The sequence below is a fragment of the Salmo salar genome, chromosome 22 (assembly GCF_965601325.2).
Source record: "Salmo salar chromosome 22, fSalSal1, whole genome shotgun sequence".
Classification (NCBI taxonomy): Eukaryota; Metazoa; Chordata; class Actinopteri; order Salmoniformes; family Salmonidae; genus Salmo; species Salmo salar.
In genome coordinates, this window is record NC_138312.1 from 45,510,727 (window position 1) to 45,529,623 (window position 18,897).

Here is an 18,897-nt window from a genome sequence, read left to right on the forward strand (position 1 = left end):
TAACTGTTCAGAACTTTTATTTGTTGGACAATGAAGATTAAACCAATGTTATTGACATCCAATGCCTGGCTGTCACACGTCAGCCAACTAAAAGTGGGAATCAAATGGTGGGATAAAGGGCCAAAAATAAAAAAACTCAAGCTATCAACTTAAGTCACCCTCAATAGAAAAGAGCTCAGATGGGAGAGACCGAAGTTACAAAAAAATAAAATAAAAAGCTTTTAAAAAAAGGCTTCACCATGAAAAATGATGCTTAGCAGTAATGTACATCAGGGTCATGTATGCATACAAAAATCGTCCACGCCACATGATGCTTGTTCTGGTTCAAGTATATTCACCATCAACTTCATAATTACTTCTCATGATCTTTGATGCTCATCTTCCTGACATTTTGAAATAAAACAAAACATCCTTCAAAAAAATAAAACAAATGCAGAAAACCACATTTCATGTCCTACCAATACATATATACTGTATAAATACATACATAAATATATTTTACATACAACAGCCATAAATTTGAAAAGGGGAATATTGAGTAGGGGGGATGGGTGGTAGTGTGTTTTAGCTCGGTGCTGTAAAATGGTTTGTCCTTCGATGGTCTGATCAGTCAAGATAGGTGGGCACGCTGCAGTATATACACTCAGACACACAGCCCTGTCAGTTGCCCCAGTATGGGGAGCTGCCGTAGCTGGACTTGTTGACCTGGCTCTTCTGCTGGATGCTGCTAGACTGGCCTCGCTGGCTAGGACCTCCCTGCAAACGGAGGAGACGAGGACACCGTCACAAACTGGACATGACCATCCCAAGTAAGGTACCACACTGATACACAACAAAGACGTAATGGGAATATAAACCAGAGGTGGGCTATGTGATGGCTTGTGTGAGTGCAGGCTTTTGTTCAAGCAGCAATATATCTGATTGACCTAAATCAGTCTTGAAGACTTGACGGGTAGAATCAGGTGATACTGCTTGGCTGGAACAAAAGCCTGCAACCGCACCAGCACATGTAGGATTGTCCACCATCTAACCAGTGCCGTTGTGTGGCATGTTAAAGCAAGTTTATACAGTACCCTGTACACTACAGGCGGCTGAGTGTTTGAGAGGAGTGTGTGTTACCTGTCCGTCCTGAGCCAGGTGATGGTGCAGCATCTGGGAGTGGGGTTGCTGGTGGGCAGGCTGCAGGATGTGGAGGAAGGGGGCAGGAGCATAGCCCCCCGGGGCCCCTCCAGGACCCCCCAGAGCTGAGGGCAGGTTGAAGGGAGGGGGAGTCCCAGTATGGAAACCCTGCTTATCAAAGGACTGGAGAAAGACGGAAGGAGAGCAAAGTAGAGGTCAGCGATTAGGTTTCTCTGGTGGAAAACAAACGTGGAGAAACAAATACCATCACTGTTAAGCTCTGGCAAGGACTTGAATTTCAATCCTAATTGACAAGAGATTATTATGTGTTGGTGTATCTTATCCTAGGAAAATAAGCCCTGGTGGACTAATGGGTATTGTAATGAACTAAACAAAATTAGAAATACAAACATGACTACGTCAAAGATCTCACCTGGGTCTTGTTGTAAACACTGCCACTGATTTCTGGGATCCCGGTGTTGCCTGACGTCACAGAAATGCCACCTAGCGTATGACAAAATATAAAATACTGTAGTTGAAAACAAACATTCAAATCACAGAATTACTTAAGCAATGAGGCCTGAGGGGGTGTGGTACAGTGCCTTCGGAAAGTATTAAGACACCTTGACCTTTTTCACATTTTGTTAAGTTACAGCCTTTTTCTAAAATTGATGAAATTGTTTCCCCCCTCAATCTACACACAATAACCCATAATGACAAAGCAAAAACAGGGGTTAGAAATGTTTGCTGATTTATAAAATGTAAAAAAATAAAATAATTACCTGAAATACCACATTTACATAAGTATTCAGACCCTTTACTCAGTACTTCGTTGAAGCAGCGATTACAGCCTCGAGTCTTCTTGGGTATGATGCTATAAGCTTGGCACACCTGTATTTGGGGAGTTTCTCCCATTCTTCTCTGCAGATCCTCTCAAGCTCTGTCAGGTTGGATGGGAAGCATTGCTGCACAGCTATTTTTAGGTCTCTTCAAAGATATTCGATCAGGTTCAAGTCCGGGCTCTGGCTGGGCCACTCAAGGACATTCAGACTTGTCGCGAAGCCACTCTTGTGTTGTCTTGTCTGTGTGCTTAGGGTCGTTGTCCTGTTGGAAGGTGAAACTTTGTCCCAGTCTGAGGTCCTGAGCACTCTGGAGCAGGTCCAACAAGAATCTCTCTGTACTTTGCTCAATCTTGGTTTCATCAGACCAGATAATCTTGTTTCTTATGGTCTGAAAGTATTTAGATGTCTTTTGGCAAACCCCAAGTGGGTGGTCATGTGCCTTTTACTGAGGAGTGGTTTTCGTATGGCCACTCTACCATAAAAGGCCTGATTGGTGGAGTACTGCAAAGATCGTTGTCATTCTGAAAGGTTCTCCCTTCTCCACAGAGGAAAAATAGGGTTCTTGGTCATCTCCCTGACCAAGGCCCTTCTCCCCTGATTGCTCAGTTTGGCAGCTCTAGGAAGAGTCTTGATGGTTCCAAACTTCTTCCATTTAAGAATGATGGAGGCCATTGTGTTCTTGGGGAACTTCAATGCTGCAGACATTTTTCGGTACCCTTCACCAGATCTGTACCTCGAGGCAATCGTGTTTCGAGGTACAGACAATTCCTTCGACTTCATGGCTTGATTTACCACAACTACAATCAAGTTGTAGAAACATCTCAAGGATGATCAATGGAAACAGGATGCACCTGAGCTCAATTTCAAGTCTCATAGCAAAGGGTCTGAATACCCCCGCTTATTGCTATTATAAACTGGTTACCAACTTAATTAGAATAGTAAAAAGTAATTTTTGTCATACCTATGGTATAGTCTGATATACCAAAGCTTTCAGCCAATCAGGGCTCGAATTACCTAGTTTATAATGCCTCATAAATCACACCATGACAGCTTATGACACTATACTTTCAAAATAATGTATCAGATGTTATTGAAATGACAAGTTACTGACAATATTATGTATTTATTTAACCTTCATTTAACCAGGCAAGTTAGCTGAGAACCAGTTATAATTTTCAAAAATTAAAAAGACAAATATGGACAACTCAAGAGACAAAATAGTTCAAGCATGGTAACAATAGGGGGACGGACAGATGGTAGGTAAGATGACAGTGAAGTGATGGGTGATGTACCTTTACCAGCACCTGTAGCAGCAGATTTGGCCTGGCTCTGGGATGAGTTGCTGTAGCCTTTGCTGTAGTCCACTCCTGCTTGGCCCTGGGTCAGGTCCTCATACCCTGAGGACACCACAACAACATACTGACATCAACTCTGTCCTTTCCTCAGAGGTCGACTAGATTGTTGGTGTTTGTGTGCGTCTCGCTCGCCATCTCACTGTAACCGACCTGAGCTGAAAGTGTGCTGGCCGTAGCCGCTGGGCTGCTGCTGGAAGGGGCTTGCTGAGGGGTTACCCAGACCCACACCGTGCTGTTTGGCTGGCCCTTGTCCCTGGGGCATGAACATGGTGTGGCCATACTGGAAGGCAGCGCCGGGCATCCCGGGATAGTAGGGCAGGCCCGTGTAGCTGTAGCCCGGCGGGAGGAAGGCCTGCTGCTGCTGGCTGCTGTGGTGGCCCTGAGGCTGGGGCTGGCCTTGAGGCTGGGGAGGTTGAGGCTGGGCCTGGGTCTGGCCTTGTTGTGGCTGCTGTTGGGCTGACAAGCTGCTGGGGGGTGCAGGGGAGGTGGAGTCACCCCTGCCAAACTTCGTGACTTCACCTGCAGAAGGGGTGGGAGGGTGGGAGACATGGAGGTGTCTGCTAAGTGTCTGATTGCGCCAGATGCTATTTTCAAACGGATAAAAAAACATTACAGGACCTTGTTTCTCTGGAACATTTCAATAGGCTGATTCCAATAAGTTGACAGACGAGTTTGAGAGTAGCGCTGACAGAGTTGCTTACCTGAGTAAGGGTTATTGGCGAGGCTCCCATCTCTGCCAGAGAGTGCTGTGGGGCCAGGGAATGTGATTCCGTAATAATCCTGCAAAGAGGGCTTTACACAGAGAGACAGGATCAGAAAGGACATCCTAATGCTTGTCCTGTCTTTTCACAAACACTCCCATTGATTAGTGAAGGGTAAAGGGTTGAGACTCACCATAGGCAGTCTGGACTGTAGCATGTGGAGGTCCTCATAGCCATAAATCTGCTGTGGAATACACAGGGCAAGTACAGTCAATTGAAGGAATCGTAAATCCAGATAACAAAAGACAGATGCTTTCAAAGTAGTTTATGGGACAGGTGAGAGAGTTGCACGCATGCACAGTAGTGTTATTATCACAGGTTTATTATCACAATATTCAAATCAAATGTTATTCGTCACATGCTTCATAAACAACAGGTGTTGACTTAGTCAGTGGTGGAAAAATTGTGAAACTTGAGTAAAAGTATAGATACCTTAATAGAAAGTTACTCATGTAAAAGTTAGTCACCCAGTAAAATACTACTTGAGTAAAAGTATTTGGTTCTAAATATACTTAAGTATCAAAAGTAAAACTAATTGCTAAAATACACTTAAGTATACCATTTATTTTTTATATTTTTTTAAAATATACTTGATTTTACATTTTAGGGATAGCCAGGGGCACACTCCAACATTTACAAAATGATGCATTTGTGTTTAGTAAGTCGGCCAGATCAGAGGCGTGTTCTCTTGATACGTGTGGGAATTGGACCCTTTTCCAGTCCTGCTAAACATTCAAATGTAACGAGCACTTTTGGGTGTCAGGGGCACCTATAATAAATATATAGCCAAGTATGGAGTCAAAAGTACATTATTTTATTTTGGAATGTAGTGAAATAAAAGTTATCAAAAATATAAATAGTAAAGTTCAGATACCCCAAAAAATTACTTAAGTAGTACTTTAAATTATTTTTACTTAAGTACATTACGCCACTGGACTTAGTGAAAAGCTTACGGACCCTTCCTAACAATGCAGAGAAAGAAAATGGAGAAATAATAGAAAAGTAATAACATGTAGTAATATATACACAATGAGTAACGAACGATAACTTGGCTATATATTTGTTATAAGTGTCCGGATTAGTGTCCCACTCCTTTAAAGTGGCAGCTATAGCCTTTAGCTCAGTGCGGATGTTGCCTGTAATCCATGGCTTCTGGTTGGGATATGTACGTAGTCACTGTGGGGTGTGACTGATGTGGTAAACTCCTCAATACCACCGGATGAATCCTAGAACATATTCTAGTCTGTACTAACACAACAGTCCTGTATCTTAGCATCCACTTCATCGGACCACTTCTGTATTGGGCGTGTCATTAGAGTTTTTGCTTGCATAAATCAGGAGGATACAGTTGTGGTCAGATTTGCCAAATGAAGAGCTGTGCATGCCCTCTCCTATTCTCGCTATACACCAAGTCACTTGGCTCTGTCATATCCTCACATGGTCTCTCCTATCATTGCTATGCAGACGACACACAATTAATCTTCTCCTTTCCCCCTTCTGATAACCAGGTGGCGAATCGCATCTCTGCATGTCTGTCAGACATATCAGTGTGGATGACGGATCACCACCTCAAGCTGAACCTCGGCAAGACGGAGCTGCTCTTCCTCCCGGGGAAGGACTGCCCGTTCCATGATCTCGCCATCACGGTTGACAACTCCATTGTGTCCTCCTCCCAGAGTGCTAAGAACCTTGGCGTGACCCTGGACAACACCCTGTCGTTCTCCGCTAACATCAAGACGGTGACCCGATCCTGTAGGTTCATGCTCTACAACATTCGCAGAGTACGACCCTGCCTCACACAGGAAGCGGCGCAGGTCCTAATCCAGGCACTTGTCATCTCCCGTCTGGATTATTGCAACTCGCTGTTGGCTGGGCTTCCTGCCTGTGCCATTAAACCCCTACAACTCATCCAGAACGCCGCAGCCCGTCTGGTGTTCAACCTTCCCAAGTTCTCTCACGTCACCCCGCTCCTCCGCTCTCTCCACTGGCTTCCAGTTGAAGCTCGCTTCCGCTACAAGACCATGGTGCTTGCCTACGGAGCTGTGAGGGGAACGGCACCTCCGTACCTTCAGGCTCTGATCAGGCCCTACACCCAAACAAGGGCACTGCGTTCATCCACCTCTGGCCTGCTCGCCTCTCTACCTCTGAGGAAGCACAGTTCCCGCTCAGCCCAGTCAAAACTGTTCGCTGCTCTGGCACCCCAATGGTGGAACAAGCTCCCTCACGACGCCAGGACAGCGGAGTCAATCACCACCTTCCGGAGACACCTGAAACCCCACCTCTTTAAGGAATACCTAGGATAGGATAAAGTAATCCTTCTAACCCCCCCCCCCCCCCCCCTAAAAGATTTAGATGCACTATTGTAAAGTGGTTGTTCCACTGGATATCATAAGGTGAATGCGGCAATTTGTAAGTCGCTCTGGATAAGAGCGTTCGCTAAATGACTTAAATGTAATGTAAATGTATATCTGTGTGTGGAGTAAAGGTAATCTAGATTTGTCCTTTAGTTGACAGGTGACATGCTAGTAGAAATTAGGTAAAACATATTTAGTTTCCCTGTATTAAAATCACCGGCCACTAGGAGCAATGACTCCTAAGCTACGGACAACAAACACAATTGAATTTTTCGATGGCAATTTGAATTCACAGAGATAAATGTGTGGAGATCCCGAGGCCCAATGTCATGCCATTCATCCACCGCCATCACCTCAGGTTTCAGCATGAAAATGCACAGCCCCATGCCGCAAGGATCTGTACACAATTCCAGGAAGCTGAAAATGTCCCAGTTCTTCCATGGCCTGCATACTAACCAGACATGTCACCCATTGAGCATGTTTGGGATGCTTTGGATCTACATGTATCACAGTGTTCGAGTTCCCGCCAATATCCAGAAACTTCGCACAGCCATTGAAGAGGAGTGGGACAACATTCCACAACCAACTATGCTAAGGAGATGTGTCGCGCTGCATGAGGCAAATTGTGGTCACACCAGATACTGACTGGTTTTCTGATCCACCCCCCTACCTTTTTTATTTATTTAAAAAGGTATTGTATCTGTAACCAAAATATGCATATCTGTATTCCCAGTCATGTGAAATCCATAGATTAGGGCATAATGAATTTATTTCAAATTGACAGATTCCCTAATATGAACTGCAACTCAGTAAAATCTTTGAAATTGTTGCATATTGCATTTATATTTCTGTTCAGTGTATATTACATTTCTTTCAGTAAAACACCTTTTTAAAACAACAATATACTGCTCAAAAAAATAAAGGGAACACTTAAACAACACATCCTAGATCTGAATGAAAGAAATAATCTTATTAAATACTTTTTTCTTTACATAGTTGACAAAAATCACAAAAATAATCAATGGAAATCCAATTTATCAACCCATGGAGGTCTGGATTTGGAGTCACACTCAAAATTAAAGTGGAAAACCACACTACAGGCTGATCCAACTTTGATGTAATGTCCTTAAAAAAGGTCAAAATGAGGCTCAGTAGTGTGTGTGGCCTCCACGTGCCTGTATGACCTCCCTACAATGCCTGGGCATGCTCCTGATGAGGTGGCGGATGGTCTCCTGAGGGATCTCCTCCCAGACCTGGACTAAAGCATCCGCCAACTCCTGGACAGTCTGTGGTGCAACGTGGCGTTGGTGGATGGAGCGAGACATGATGTCCCAGATGTGCTCAATTGGATTCACCAATGCCTTCCTCTTGCAGGAACTGCTGACACACTCCAGCCACATGAGGTCTAGCATTGTCTTGCATTAGGAGGAACCCAGGGCCAACCGCACCAGCATATGGTCTCACAAGGGGTCTGAGGATCTCATCTCGGTACCTAATGGCAGTCAGGCTACCTCTGGCGAGCACATGGAGGGCTGTGCGGCCCCCCAAAGAAATGCCACCCCACACCATGACTGACCCACCGCCAAACCGGTCATGCTGGAGGATGTTGCAGGCAGCAGAACGTTCTCCACGGCGTCTCCAGACTCTGTCACGTGCTCAGTGTGAACCTGCTTTCATCTGTGAAGAGCACAGGGCGCCAGTGGCGAATTTGCCAATCTTGGTGTTCTCTGGCAAATGCCAAACGTCCTGCACGGTGTTGGGCTGTAAGCACAACCCCCACCTGTGGACGTCGGGCCCTCATACCACCCTCATGGAGTCTGTTTCTGACCGTTTGAGCAGACACATGCACATTTGTGGCCTGCTGGAGGTCATTTTGCAGGGCTCTGGCAGTGCTTCTCCTGCTCCTCCTTGCACAAAGGCGGAGGTAGCGGTCCTGCTGCTGGGTTGTTGCCCTCCTACGGCCTCCTCCACGTCTCCTGATGTACTGGCCTGTCTCCTGGTAGCGCCTCCATGCTCTGGACACTACGCTGACAGACACAGCAAACCTTCTTGCCACAGCTCGCATTGTCGTGCCATGCTGGATGAGCTGCACTACCTGAGCCACTTATGTGGGTTGTAGACTCCGTCTCATGCTACCACTAGAGTGAAAGCACCGCCAGCATTCAAAAGTGACCAAAACATCAGCCAGGAAGCATAGGAACTGAGAAGTGGTCTGTGGTCCCCACCTGCAGAACCACTCCTTTACTGGGGGTGTCTTGCTAATTGCCTATAATTTCCACCTGTTGTCTATTCCATTTGCACAACAGCATGTGAAATTTATTGTCAATCAGTGTTGCTTCCTAAGTGGACAGTTTGATTTCACAGAAGTGTGATTGACTTGGAGTTACATTGTGTTGTTTAAGTGTTCCCTTTATTTTTTTGAGCAGTGTATTTAAAATGTTCCTTCGGCAAAACCATATGAGACAATTTTTATCATCTAAACTATTTTAAAAATGTAATTTGATACATATTAGGGCTGACCGCAATTATTCAACTTGTCGATTGTTTGTTCGATAGGCTGTTGGTCGACCAATATTTTTTTAGTCGAGCAGTAGCAAATATACAGTGCATTCGGAAAGTATTCAGATGCCTTGACTTTTTCTACATTGATGAGGGAAAAATGCAGGTTTAGAAATGTTTGCAAATGTATTACAAATAAAAAAAACACTGAAATATCACATTTACATAAGCATTCAGACCCTTTACTCAGTACTTTGTTGAAGCACCTTTGGCGATTACAGGGTATGACACTACAAGCTTGGCACATCTGTATTTGGGGAGTTTCTCCCATTCTTCTCTAAAACGCCTCGCAAACTCTGTCAGGTTGGATGGGGAGCGTTGCTGCACAGTTATTTTCAGGTCTCTCCAGAAATGTTTGCCCAGGTTCGAGTCCGGGCTCTGGCTGGGCAACTCAAGGACATTCAGAGACCAATCCTACATTGTCTTGGCTGTGTGCTTAGGGTCGTTGTCCTGTTGGAAGGTGAAACTTCGTCCCAGTCTGAGGTACTGAACACTTTAGAGCAGGTTTTCATCAAGGATCTCTCTGTACTTTGCGCTGTTCATTTTTCCCCTCGATCCTGACGAGTCACCCAGTCCCTGCCGCTGAAAAACATCCCCACAGCATGTTGCTGCCACCACCATGCTTCACCGTAGAGATGGTGCCAGGTTTCCTCCAAATGCGACGCTTGGCATTCAGGCCAAAGAGATCATTTTTGGTTTCATCAGACCAGAGAATCTTGTTTCTGAAACTCCAAGCGGGCTGTCATGTGTATTTTACTGAGGAGTGGCTTCAGTCTGGCCACTACCATAAAGGTCTGATTGGTGAGTGCTGCAGAGATGGTTGTCATTCTGGAAGGTTCTCCCATCTCCACAGAGGAACTCTGGAGCTCTGTCAGAGTGACCATCGGGTTCTTGGTCACCTCCCTGACCAAGGCCCTTCTCCCCCGATTGCTTAGTTTGGCCAGGCAGCCAGATCTAGAAAAAGTCTTGGTGTTTCCAAACTTCTTCCAGTTAAGAATGGAGGCCACTGTGTTCTTGGGGACCTTCAAATGGCACCTTCCCCAGTGCCTTGACACAATCCTGTCTCGAAGCTCTACGGACAATTCCTTCAACCTCATGGCTTGGTTTTTGCTCAGACACGCACTATCAACTGTGGGACCTTATATAGACAGGTGTGTGCCTTTCCAAATCATGTCCAATCAATTTCACTTACTTATGTAATACTTCATGGAATGCATTGTATATATATATATTTTTTTTTTTATGGCACACGAGACACCTGTCTTATTCGCACCCATCTCAGTGAACTAATGCGAACGCAGAGGCCGAGATTAATCCATTGCAGAGGCTGCGGGGATGGCACAGTCTAAGGGGAGTGTGGCTGCACAAAGCACATCTCTCTCCAAAATGCACTCTCTCCAGCCAATTTGTGCACATTCCTGGTTTCATAACTTCATTGTGTGAATTGTTTGATTGTTAGTGTCTATCAATTCCCCATTACATATATCACCAGTAGTACATTTACCATTAATTCCTATCATTTCTAATCTACAATGTTTGTTTGGTTACGGTAATGGCTGTTAATGCATTTAATATATTATTATTTACTGTTCTCATTGTCAGAGTGGACACATTGTTTGCATAGCGAACAACCTATGCTTCACTTGTGAGAAACGGGTTTTGTCAATTTAATCATTGTCTTTTGTTTGGGGCACTCCTGTCAATGTTGAGTAAGGATGCGCACCTGATTACACAGAAGTAGGCCTATAGGCTACCTGGCCTGAGCGCATATGTACCATATAAATCTTTGGGGATCTGATAGTATTTTTGATTGGTTTAATGCACCACCACTAATGAGCTGTGGAGCTTTTCAAAGTAATGTTTTCTTCACCACAAACAGCAAGCAAACAAAGTCCGTTTTTACATCCATTGAGAATGAATAATTATTGTCAATGTATATGAAAAATCTTTCCAGCTCTATCCCTTTCGTTAACCACAGAAAAGTCATGCTCTGATCCAGTGGAAACACAAATAGCCTACAGCTGTGTCTCTCCCAAGTTCACTGTGGGCCCAGAATATTTTATACAATGTTGCAAGGAGCTTCAGGCCGGACCCAAGTTAATAGTTGATACCATGTTTCAAGTTTGTTGCAGACAGGCCATGCGTAGCCAATATAATTCATAGGATATTTATTTTTATCTGGATATTCTCAACCTGCAGGCTGCAATGTTTGAATTTTTTGTCTTCATACGCTATTTTTATATAGTTGGCAATGGCAGTAGAAGTTACTTCTTGGTCTGTATCATTTTCATTTAGATAGAATTTTGATCAACCACATTAATGACTGAGATACAAAGATATAATTATAAATTAAACTGTTCCATGAAAATGTGCATATGAAAACCATAACTGGCACTCATATCGGTAGAAATGGTAAGATAAATTGGCATTCCACATGAGAAAGTTCACCGACTCCTCGTATAGCTTATTACCGGCAACTTCAGGAGAGTACTGGCAGAATTTGGGAAAGCCAGTAGGAGCTGGAGGAGGATGGTCGGGACAGGTTAAGGTTTTTTTCTTCTGGTTATCGTGAGTCATTTTGTCTCATTTCAAACAGTGAGCTTAAAGCATCAGACAAGCTCAATGCATATATAGTTGGTTTTATTAAAACACAGGGTGTGTCTATATATAGAAAAATAGGCTACACGGTTAAACATTTTGACCAATCGATAGTTCGAAAGAACAGATGACTTTCGGTCGACCAAGAATTCTCTGTCGGGGTCAGCCCTAATACATATCAGGGTTAAGTTGCTCATCTATGAACATAATATTGGATCAAATTACATTCATTAGACCTATGATTCATTATAGCTAAATAATTGAATGTATTAAATGAATAGTTTAGTTCCAAAATGACATAAACACACTTTGAAGCTAATTTCTATAGCTTCTATATTGCAATAGTCTACACACCATTGGAATACAATGGATTTTACACAGCATACTACAACTCCCAGAGTGCATTTCAACTCCCAGGGGCAATGGTCCGCCCAGGGCTGCTGGCTGGCTAGTGGCTACCGCTAGCAAGCCCAGGCAAAGCTAAGTAGCCTAAATATATTGCCGTCATAGCTAAGTTATGAGTGCATTTTACATTACTTTTGGGTTGTAATCATATTATAATGCTCACATGAACGTCATGCTGAATATTTGTTCATGTTGTCACTCAAAAATAATTTGAGTTGAGTTGCTAGTAGAATAGCGTTACAATGCAAATGTCATGTGTAAAATAGTTTGTTGTTTTACAAATAAACCAGACTTGCACTGCACTGCACTGCTTTGCAACACCTTTTGAATACTTTCTTTGGTGGGCTGGCCATCATATGCTCTGTAAGCATTTCCATTTCATTCTGGAGCCAGTTCTGTCAAGTTGTGGGACGTGGAGGTATGATGTTTTCATTAGAAGGCATGCCGTCGCTTGCTTTTCAAAAGTGGCACATTCTCAAGAAGCCTGGCTAGCTTACTTCTGCCCCCTTAAGAAGATTCAGACAAATTACTAGACATACACGATCCTCTCAATCCGTATATGACATGAGACACATTTGACAGAAGTACCGAAAGTAAAAATAATCTAGTTCCAAACTGTTTTTTTTATGTTGTAGTATTGAAAAAGTACCGAAGTTGCGGTATGCCGTGCAACACTAATGCACACACACACTCACTCATTACCGGGTAGGCTGGCAGCAGGCCTCCTGGGCCCATGATGTACTGGTTGGGCAGTAGTGGGGGCCCTCCCTGGGACAGGTTAGGATGAGCTTTACCTGGATAATACAAGGACACACACTGCTTCTAGACAACTACAGTTCCACTTGTATGCTTCATGTTTCTGGCTAACTCTGTGTGTGTGTGTGTGTGTGTGTGTGTACGAATATATTTGTGAGTACCAGTTGAAGAGGAGAGCAGCGGTGCGGTCCTGGGGGCCGAGGAGAGGTTTGATTGGGCTGTGGTTCCGTTGGCGCTGAGCCCCAGTGCTTGGCTGGCGTGTAGCCCGCTGGTGCCACCCATGCTACTGACCATACTGTTCATGTGGCTCATGGTGCCCATGATGTGAGCCATGCTGCTGTTGACCTGGTGCAGTGACTGGACCGGGGCCTGGTGCAGCGACTGAGCCTGGTGCAGCGACTGAGCCTGGGCCTGGTGCAGCGACTGGGCTTGGTGCAGCGACTGGGCCTGGTGCAGCGACTGGGCCTGGTGCAGTGACTGGGCCGGGGCCTGGCCAGTTGAGTAGGAGCCAGACGAGGGCGCCGGAGAGCTCACACTACTGTCCACACTGGTGTACTACAAAGAGAGGGATAGAGAGAGTTAAGCAGGTTGTACTCTGCATAGACCTCTCTAAAATAAATGTGCGCGTGAGTGTGTGTTAAGCCATACTCACAGTGAGAGAGCTGGAGCCAAGCACTGAGGAATGACTACTGCTGCCATGACTACAATGTAGAGAAGAAGGAGACCACTTAACTTTTTCCACATTTTGTTACGTTACAGCCTTATTCTAAAATAGATTAAATAATTTTTCCCCTCACAATCAAAACACAATAATCCAGGTTTTTAGAAATTCTTGCAAATTTATTAAAAATAAAAAACATAATTCATGATTTGGAAAGGCATACGCCTGTCTATATAAAAAGTCCCACAGTTGACAGTGCATGTCAGAGCAAAAACCAAGCCATGAGGTCAAAGGAATTGTCTGTAGAACGCCGAGACAAGATTGTGTGGAGGCACAAATCGGGGGAAGGGTACCAAAAAATTTCTGCAGCATTGAAGGTCCCCAAGAACACAGTTGCCTTCATCATTCTTAAATGGAAGAAGTTAGGAACCACCAAGAATCTTCTTAGAGCTGGCCGCACGGCCAAACTGAGTAATCGAGGGAGAAGAGCCTTGGTCAGGGAAAATTCTGACAGAGCTCCAGAGTTCTTCTGTGTAGATGGGAGAACTTTCCAGAAGGACAACCATCTCAGCAGCACTCCACCAATCAGGCCTTTATGGTAGAGTGGCCAGATGGAAGCCACTCCTCAGTAAAAAGAACATGACTGCCCACTTGGAGTTTGCCAAATGGCACCTGAAGGACTCAGGCCATGAGAAACAAAATCCTCTGGTCTGATGAAACAAAGATTGAACTCTGGCCTGAATGCCAAGCGTCACATCCGGAGGAAACCTGGCACCATCCATATGGTGAAGCATGGTGGTGGCAGCATCATGCTATGGGGATGATTTTCAGCAGCAGGGACTGGAAGACTAGTCAGGATCAAGGCAAAGATGAACGGAGCAAAGTACAGAGAGATCCTTGATGAAAACCTGCTCCTGATTGCTCAGGACCTCAGACTGGGGTGAAGGTTCACCTTCCAACAGGACAACGACCCTAAGCACACAGCCAAAACAACGCAGGAGTGGCTTCGGAACAAGTCTCTGAATGTTCTTGAGTGGCCCAGCCAGAGCCCGGACTTGAACCCGATCAAACAGAGAGACCTGAAAATAGCTGTGCAGCCACACTCCCCATCCAACCCGACAGAGCTTGAGAGGATCTGCAGAGAAGATTGGGAGAAACTCCCCTAATACAGGTGTGCCAAGCTTCTAGCGTCATATCCAAGAAGACTTGAGGCTGTAATCGCTGCCAAAGGTGCTTCAACAAAGTACTCTGTAAAGGGTCTGAATACTTATGTAAATGTGATATCAGTTTTACATTTTTTATACATTTGCAAAAATGTCTAAAAGCCTGTTTTTGCTTTGTCATTATGGGGTATTGTGTGTAGATTGATAAGAAGAAAAAAAAACGATTTAATCAATTTTGGAATAAGGCTGTAATGTAACAAAATGTGGAAAAAGGGAAGGGGTTGGAATACTTTCCGAATGCACTGTATAAAGGACATTCATTCATTTATATATCCACCACTTGCCTTCTGCTCTTGATTTAGATATATTCACAATCAAGTATATTCATCTCAATAGATACTAGAAGGTAACTGCATTTGTAGCCTATAGTGGCACACTTGAATTCTGTATGCATAAATTGCCTCTCACTCACGTCAATACAAGCACACATCCAAAGACGTCAAGGGAAAAGTGAGTAGGTGTGTGTGTGTTACCTGCTCAGTGTTGCCAAGCTGGCAGAGGGCATGTCGTGTGGCAGACTGGGAATTGCTGAGCTGTGGGGGGGTATGGAGGAGGGCATGAGGGCAGAGGGGGCAGGAGCACTGCTGGTACTGATGCTTGGAGAGGGAGACTCTGGCTTTGGCGTGGAGGAGGCTGATGAAGCTGGGAAGAAAGAGAGAGAGGGAGAAACAATCACATAATTTAACTACAAAAGTAGCAGCACTGAATTAATGAATGATTTAATGAAATGTGTTACTTACTGTCCATCGCAGATGTCCTCACACCATTCAGACCGTTCTGTTGAGACGAGCAAAGTTTGTATTCTTCACTCAAGTCAACTTATCTTTATTATCCGACAGTGGGAAATGATTTTATCATACAACAACAACAACTGGTGCGTCTCACAATTACACAAGCCATGACACTGTGTGGGAGGGTCTTATTCATTACTGCACACGTCATTACAAAACGTTTTGCAATGGAAAATAAAAACAAACGCTTCTTATTGGACAAGTTCAGGTCGTTCCTCCATGTTTCAGTCCGTTTGGTGCCGAACGAATACGACTCCGGTGGCCTTCAATGTTAGATAGATAACCTAAACATTGACTCACCATGATTGGTCCGGGGGCCTCTTTGCTCTGGGAGAAGGCCAGGCGTGAGTGAGGGGCCACAGGCCCACAGTCATAACCGCTTCCCAGTGAGACGAAGGGAGAAGTGGAGGAGGAAGAGGGCACTGAGGAGGAAATGGAGGAGGAGGGAGTGGAGGAGCTGACCATACCCATAGCGGAGGGGGCGAGGCTGGGCATGGCCACCGACGGGGAGTGGTAGATGGGCTCAGAGGAGGACAGAGGGAGGGGAATGGAGAGAGGGGTGCCCATAGATTCACTGGTGACAAACAGAGAAGAAGGTTTTAGTTATAAACATGCCATAAGCACAAGTACATAGTATAAAGTATTCAAATAGACTTCTAGTCCAAGGGGTGTGGTTGCATGGTCTTCAGTCTGTTGGCCACCCCTGTGATCTGTTCAGGAGTGCAACATAACAGAATACATATAGCTAGACATAGAACAACATAGAAATGTTGTGCAGAACAGATAGACAATCCTATCAGGCACAAAGGGGAATCATGTAAACTCGTTACTTTTCTATCTGCAACATTTAATCTAACTGAATACACCTGTGGTGGAAATTGTGACCCACCTGAGGGGTTTGGAGTAGAGGTTGGTCTGGCTCTGTGGGGCGGGGGCCCTGGAGGCCACGCTGACACATGTCTCCACGGGGCCAAAGTCCGGCAGAGCCGCCTCCGAGCCAAAGTCCAGCGCTCCGAACTGAACGTTGAGACCAGGGATGTCGGCAGAGCCGGGCATTTCCACCGCCGACGATGGGATCTGGACAGGAGGGGAGGGAAAGCTCTCACTCAGAGTGGGCATACTGTCGGTAACATTATCATTTACAATCCTTGCATCTGAGAAGATCAGCCTGTGTAAGGATCTACAAAGATTTGCCTATCTTGATCCCCAATACCCTCAAACGCCCTTAGCTTCTTGGTTTAGAGCAGTGCTCTACAATGCTGGGCATTGATCAATTAAGCATCAAGACATTGATTAGATCAATCAGGTGTGTTAGATGGTGCCGGAGAAGAAGGCTGACGTTTTACGTGTTCCTATCCAATTGAGTTTTTTTGTTCATTTCTTGGCATTGTTTGTAACAGTTTTTGTACATAATGTTGCTGCTACCGTCTCTTATGACCGAAAATAACTTCTAGACATCAGGACTGAGATTACTCACCACGGACTGGCAGAATCCCTTTTTTCCTTTAACTTCTTTGGGAAAGGGGGGCAGTATTGAGTAGCTTGGATGAAAAGCGTGCCCAAAGTAAACTGCCTGCTACTCAGGCCCAAAAGCTAGAATATGCATATAATTAGTAGATTTGGATAGAAAACACTTTAAAGTTTCTAAAACTGTTTGAATGATGTCTGTGAGTATAACAGAACTCATATGGCAGGCAAAAACCTGAGAAAAAAATCCAACCAGGAAGTGTGAAATCTGAGGTTTGTAGTTTTTCAAGTGATTGCCTATCCAATATACAGTGTCTGTGGGGTCATATTGCACTTCCTACGGCTTCCACTAGATGTCAACAGTCTTTAGAACGTTGTTTCAGGCTTCTACTGTGAATGGGGAGAGAATAAGAGCTGATTGTAGCTGTCTGGAAAATTGGCATGAGCTCAGTCATGCGCACAGCCGTGAGAGCGAGCTGCCCTTCCTTTCAATTCTAAAGACAAAAGAATTGTCCGGTTGGAATATTATTGAATATTTATGATAAAAACATCCTAAAGATTGATTCTATACATCGTTTGACATGTTTCTACAAACTATTTTGAATTTTCGTCTAGACTAAACTCACGCGCTTAGTGAATTTGGAATGCTGGACTAAACGTGCGAACAAAATGGAGGTATTTGGACATAAATATGGACTTTATCGAACAAAACTAACATTTATTGTGGAACTGGAATTCCTGGGAGTGCATTCCGATGAAGATCGAAGGTAAGTGAATATTTATAATGCTATTTCTGACTTTGGTTGACTCCACAACATGGCGGGTATCTGTATGGCTTGTTTTGATGGCTGAGGGCTGTACTCAGATTATTGCAAGGTGTGCTTTCTCCGTAAAGCTTTTTTGAAATCTGACACAGCAGTTGCATTAAGGAGAAGTTCATCTATAATTCTGTGCATAACACTTGTATCTTTTATCAAAGTTTATGATGAGTATTTCTGTAAATTGATGTGCTCATTCACCGGTGGTTTTGGAGGCAAAACATTTCTGAACATTACACGCCAATGTATACTTGGGTTTTTGTATACAAATATAAACTTGTTCGAGCAAAACATACATGTATTGTGTAACATGAAGTCCTATGAGTGCCATCTGATGAAGATCAAAGGTTAATGATTAATTTTAGCTGTATTTCTGGTTTTTGTGACGCCTCTCCTTGCTTGGAAAATGGCTGTGTGGTTTATCTTGTCTAGGTGCTGTCCCAACATAATCTAATGGTATGCTTTCACCGTAAAGCCTTTTTGAAAATCGGACACTGTGGTTGGATTAACGAGAAGTGCATCTTTAAAACGGTGTATAATACTTGTATGTGTGAGAAATTTGAATTATGAAATTTTTGTTGTTTTGAATATGGCGCTCTGCTATTTCACTGGCTGTTGGCGGGCTAGTGTCCCACATTTCCCAGAGAGGTTAACGAGTGACGAGCCCGATGCGAATGATATACTGCTTTCCCAGGAACAGGCCCAGATCCCCGTCATTTGCGTGAAGAGAAGGCGGAGAAAAAGGGGCCGGAGGGCGGGTTGCCTTCTGAGAATTCGTATGCAATTGAATAAACCCCCACCTCCTTCCATTCTGCTAGCAAACGTGCAATCTTTGGAAAATAAAATCAATGACCTACACGGAAGATTAAACTACCAGCGGGACATTCAAAACTCATATCTTACGCTTCACAGAGTCGTGGCTGAACGACGACGTTATCAACATACAGCTGGCTGGTAATACACTGCACCGGCAGGATAGAAAAGCGGTGTCTGGTAAGACAGGGGGCGGCAGACTGTCTTTTTGTAAATAACAGCTGGTGCACAATATCTAAGGAAGTCTTGCTCACATGAGCTAGGTAATCTCATGATAAGCTGTAGACCACACCATCTACCTAGAGAGTTTTCATAGCGGTCTACATTCCACCACAGACTGATGCTGGCACTAAGACCGCACTAGATGAGCTGTAT

At 44.4% G+C, this 18,897-nt stretch overlaps 1 protein-coding gene across 3 annotated transcripts in view; it reads right to left on the reverse strand.

The window, feature by feature from the left end:
• Window positions 1-18,897, reverse strand: part of LOC106583427 (ubiquitin-associated protein 2) — a 39,575-nt gene continuing 20,678 nt past the window's right edge. For all 3 annotated transcript variants that reach the window (XM_014167578.3, XM_014167575.3, XM_014167576.3), the window contains exons 14-27: window positions 16,314-16,501; window positions 15,725-15,998; window positions 15,374-15,410; window positions 15,107-15,275; window positions 13,402-13,450; window positions 12,911-13,304; window positions 12,696-12,787; window positions 4,211-4,261; window positions 4,018-4,108; window positions 3,467-3,835; window positions 3,254-3,358; window positions 1,553-1,623; window positions 1,120-1,302; window positions 1-756 (exon numbers count right to left, since the gene is read on the reverse strand). In XM_014167578.3, coding sequence (XP_014023053.1) covers window positions 661-756; window positions 1,120-1,302; window positions 1,553-1,623; window positions 3,254-3,358; window positions 3,467-3,835; window positions 4,018-4,108; window positions 4,211-4,261; window positions 12,696-12,787; window positions 12,911-13,304; window positions 13,402-13,450; window positions 15,107-15,275; window positions 15,374-15,410; window positions 15,725-15,998; window positions 16,314-16,501 — 2,169 coding nt within the window. In that variant the 3' untranslated portion in view covers window positions 1-660. The remainder of the gene's footprint in view (window positions 757-1,119; window positions 1,303-1,552; window positions 1,624-3,253; window positions 3,359-3,466; window positions 3,836-4,017; window positions 4,109-4,210; window positions 4,262-12,695; window positions 12,788-12,910; window positions 13,305-13,401; window positions 13,451-15,106; window positions 15,276-15,373; window positions 15,411-15,724; window positions 15,999-16,313; window positions 16,502-18,897) is intronic.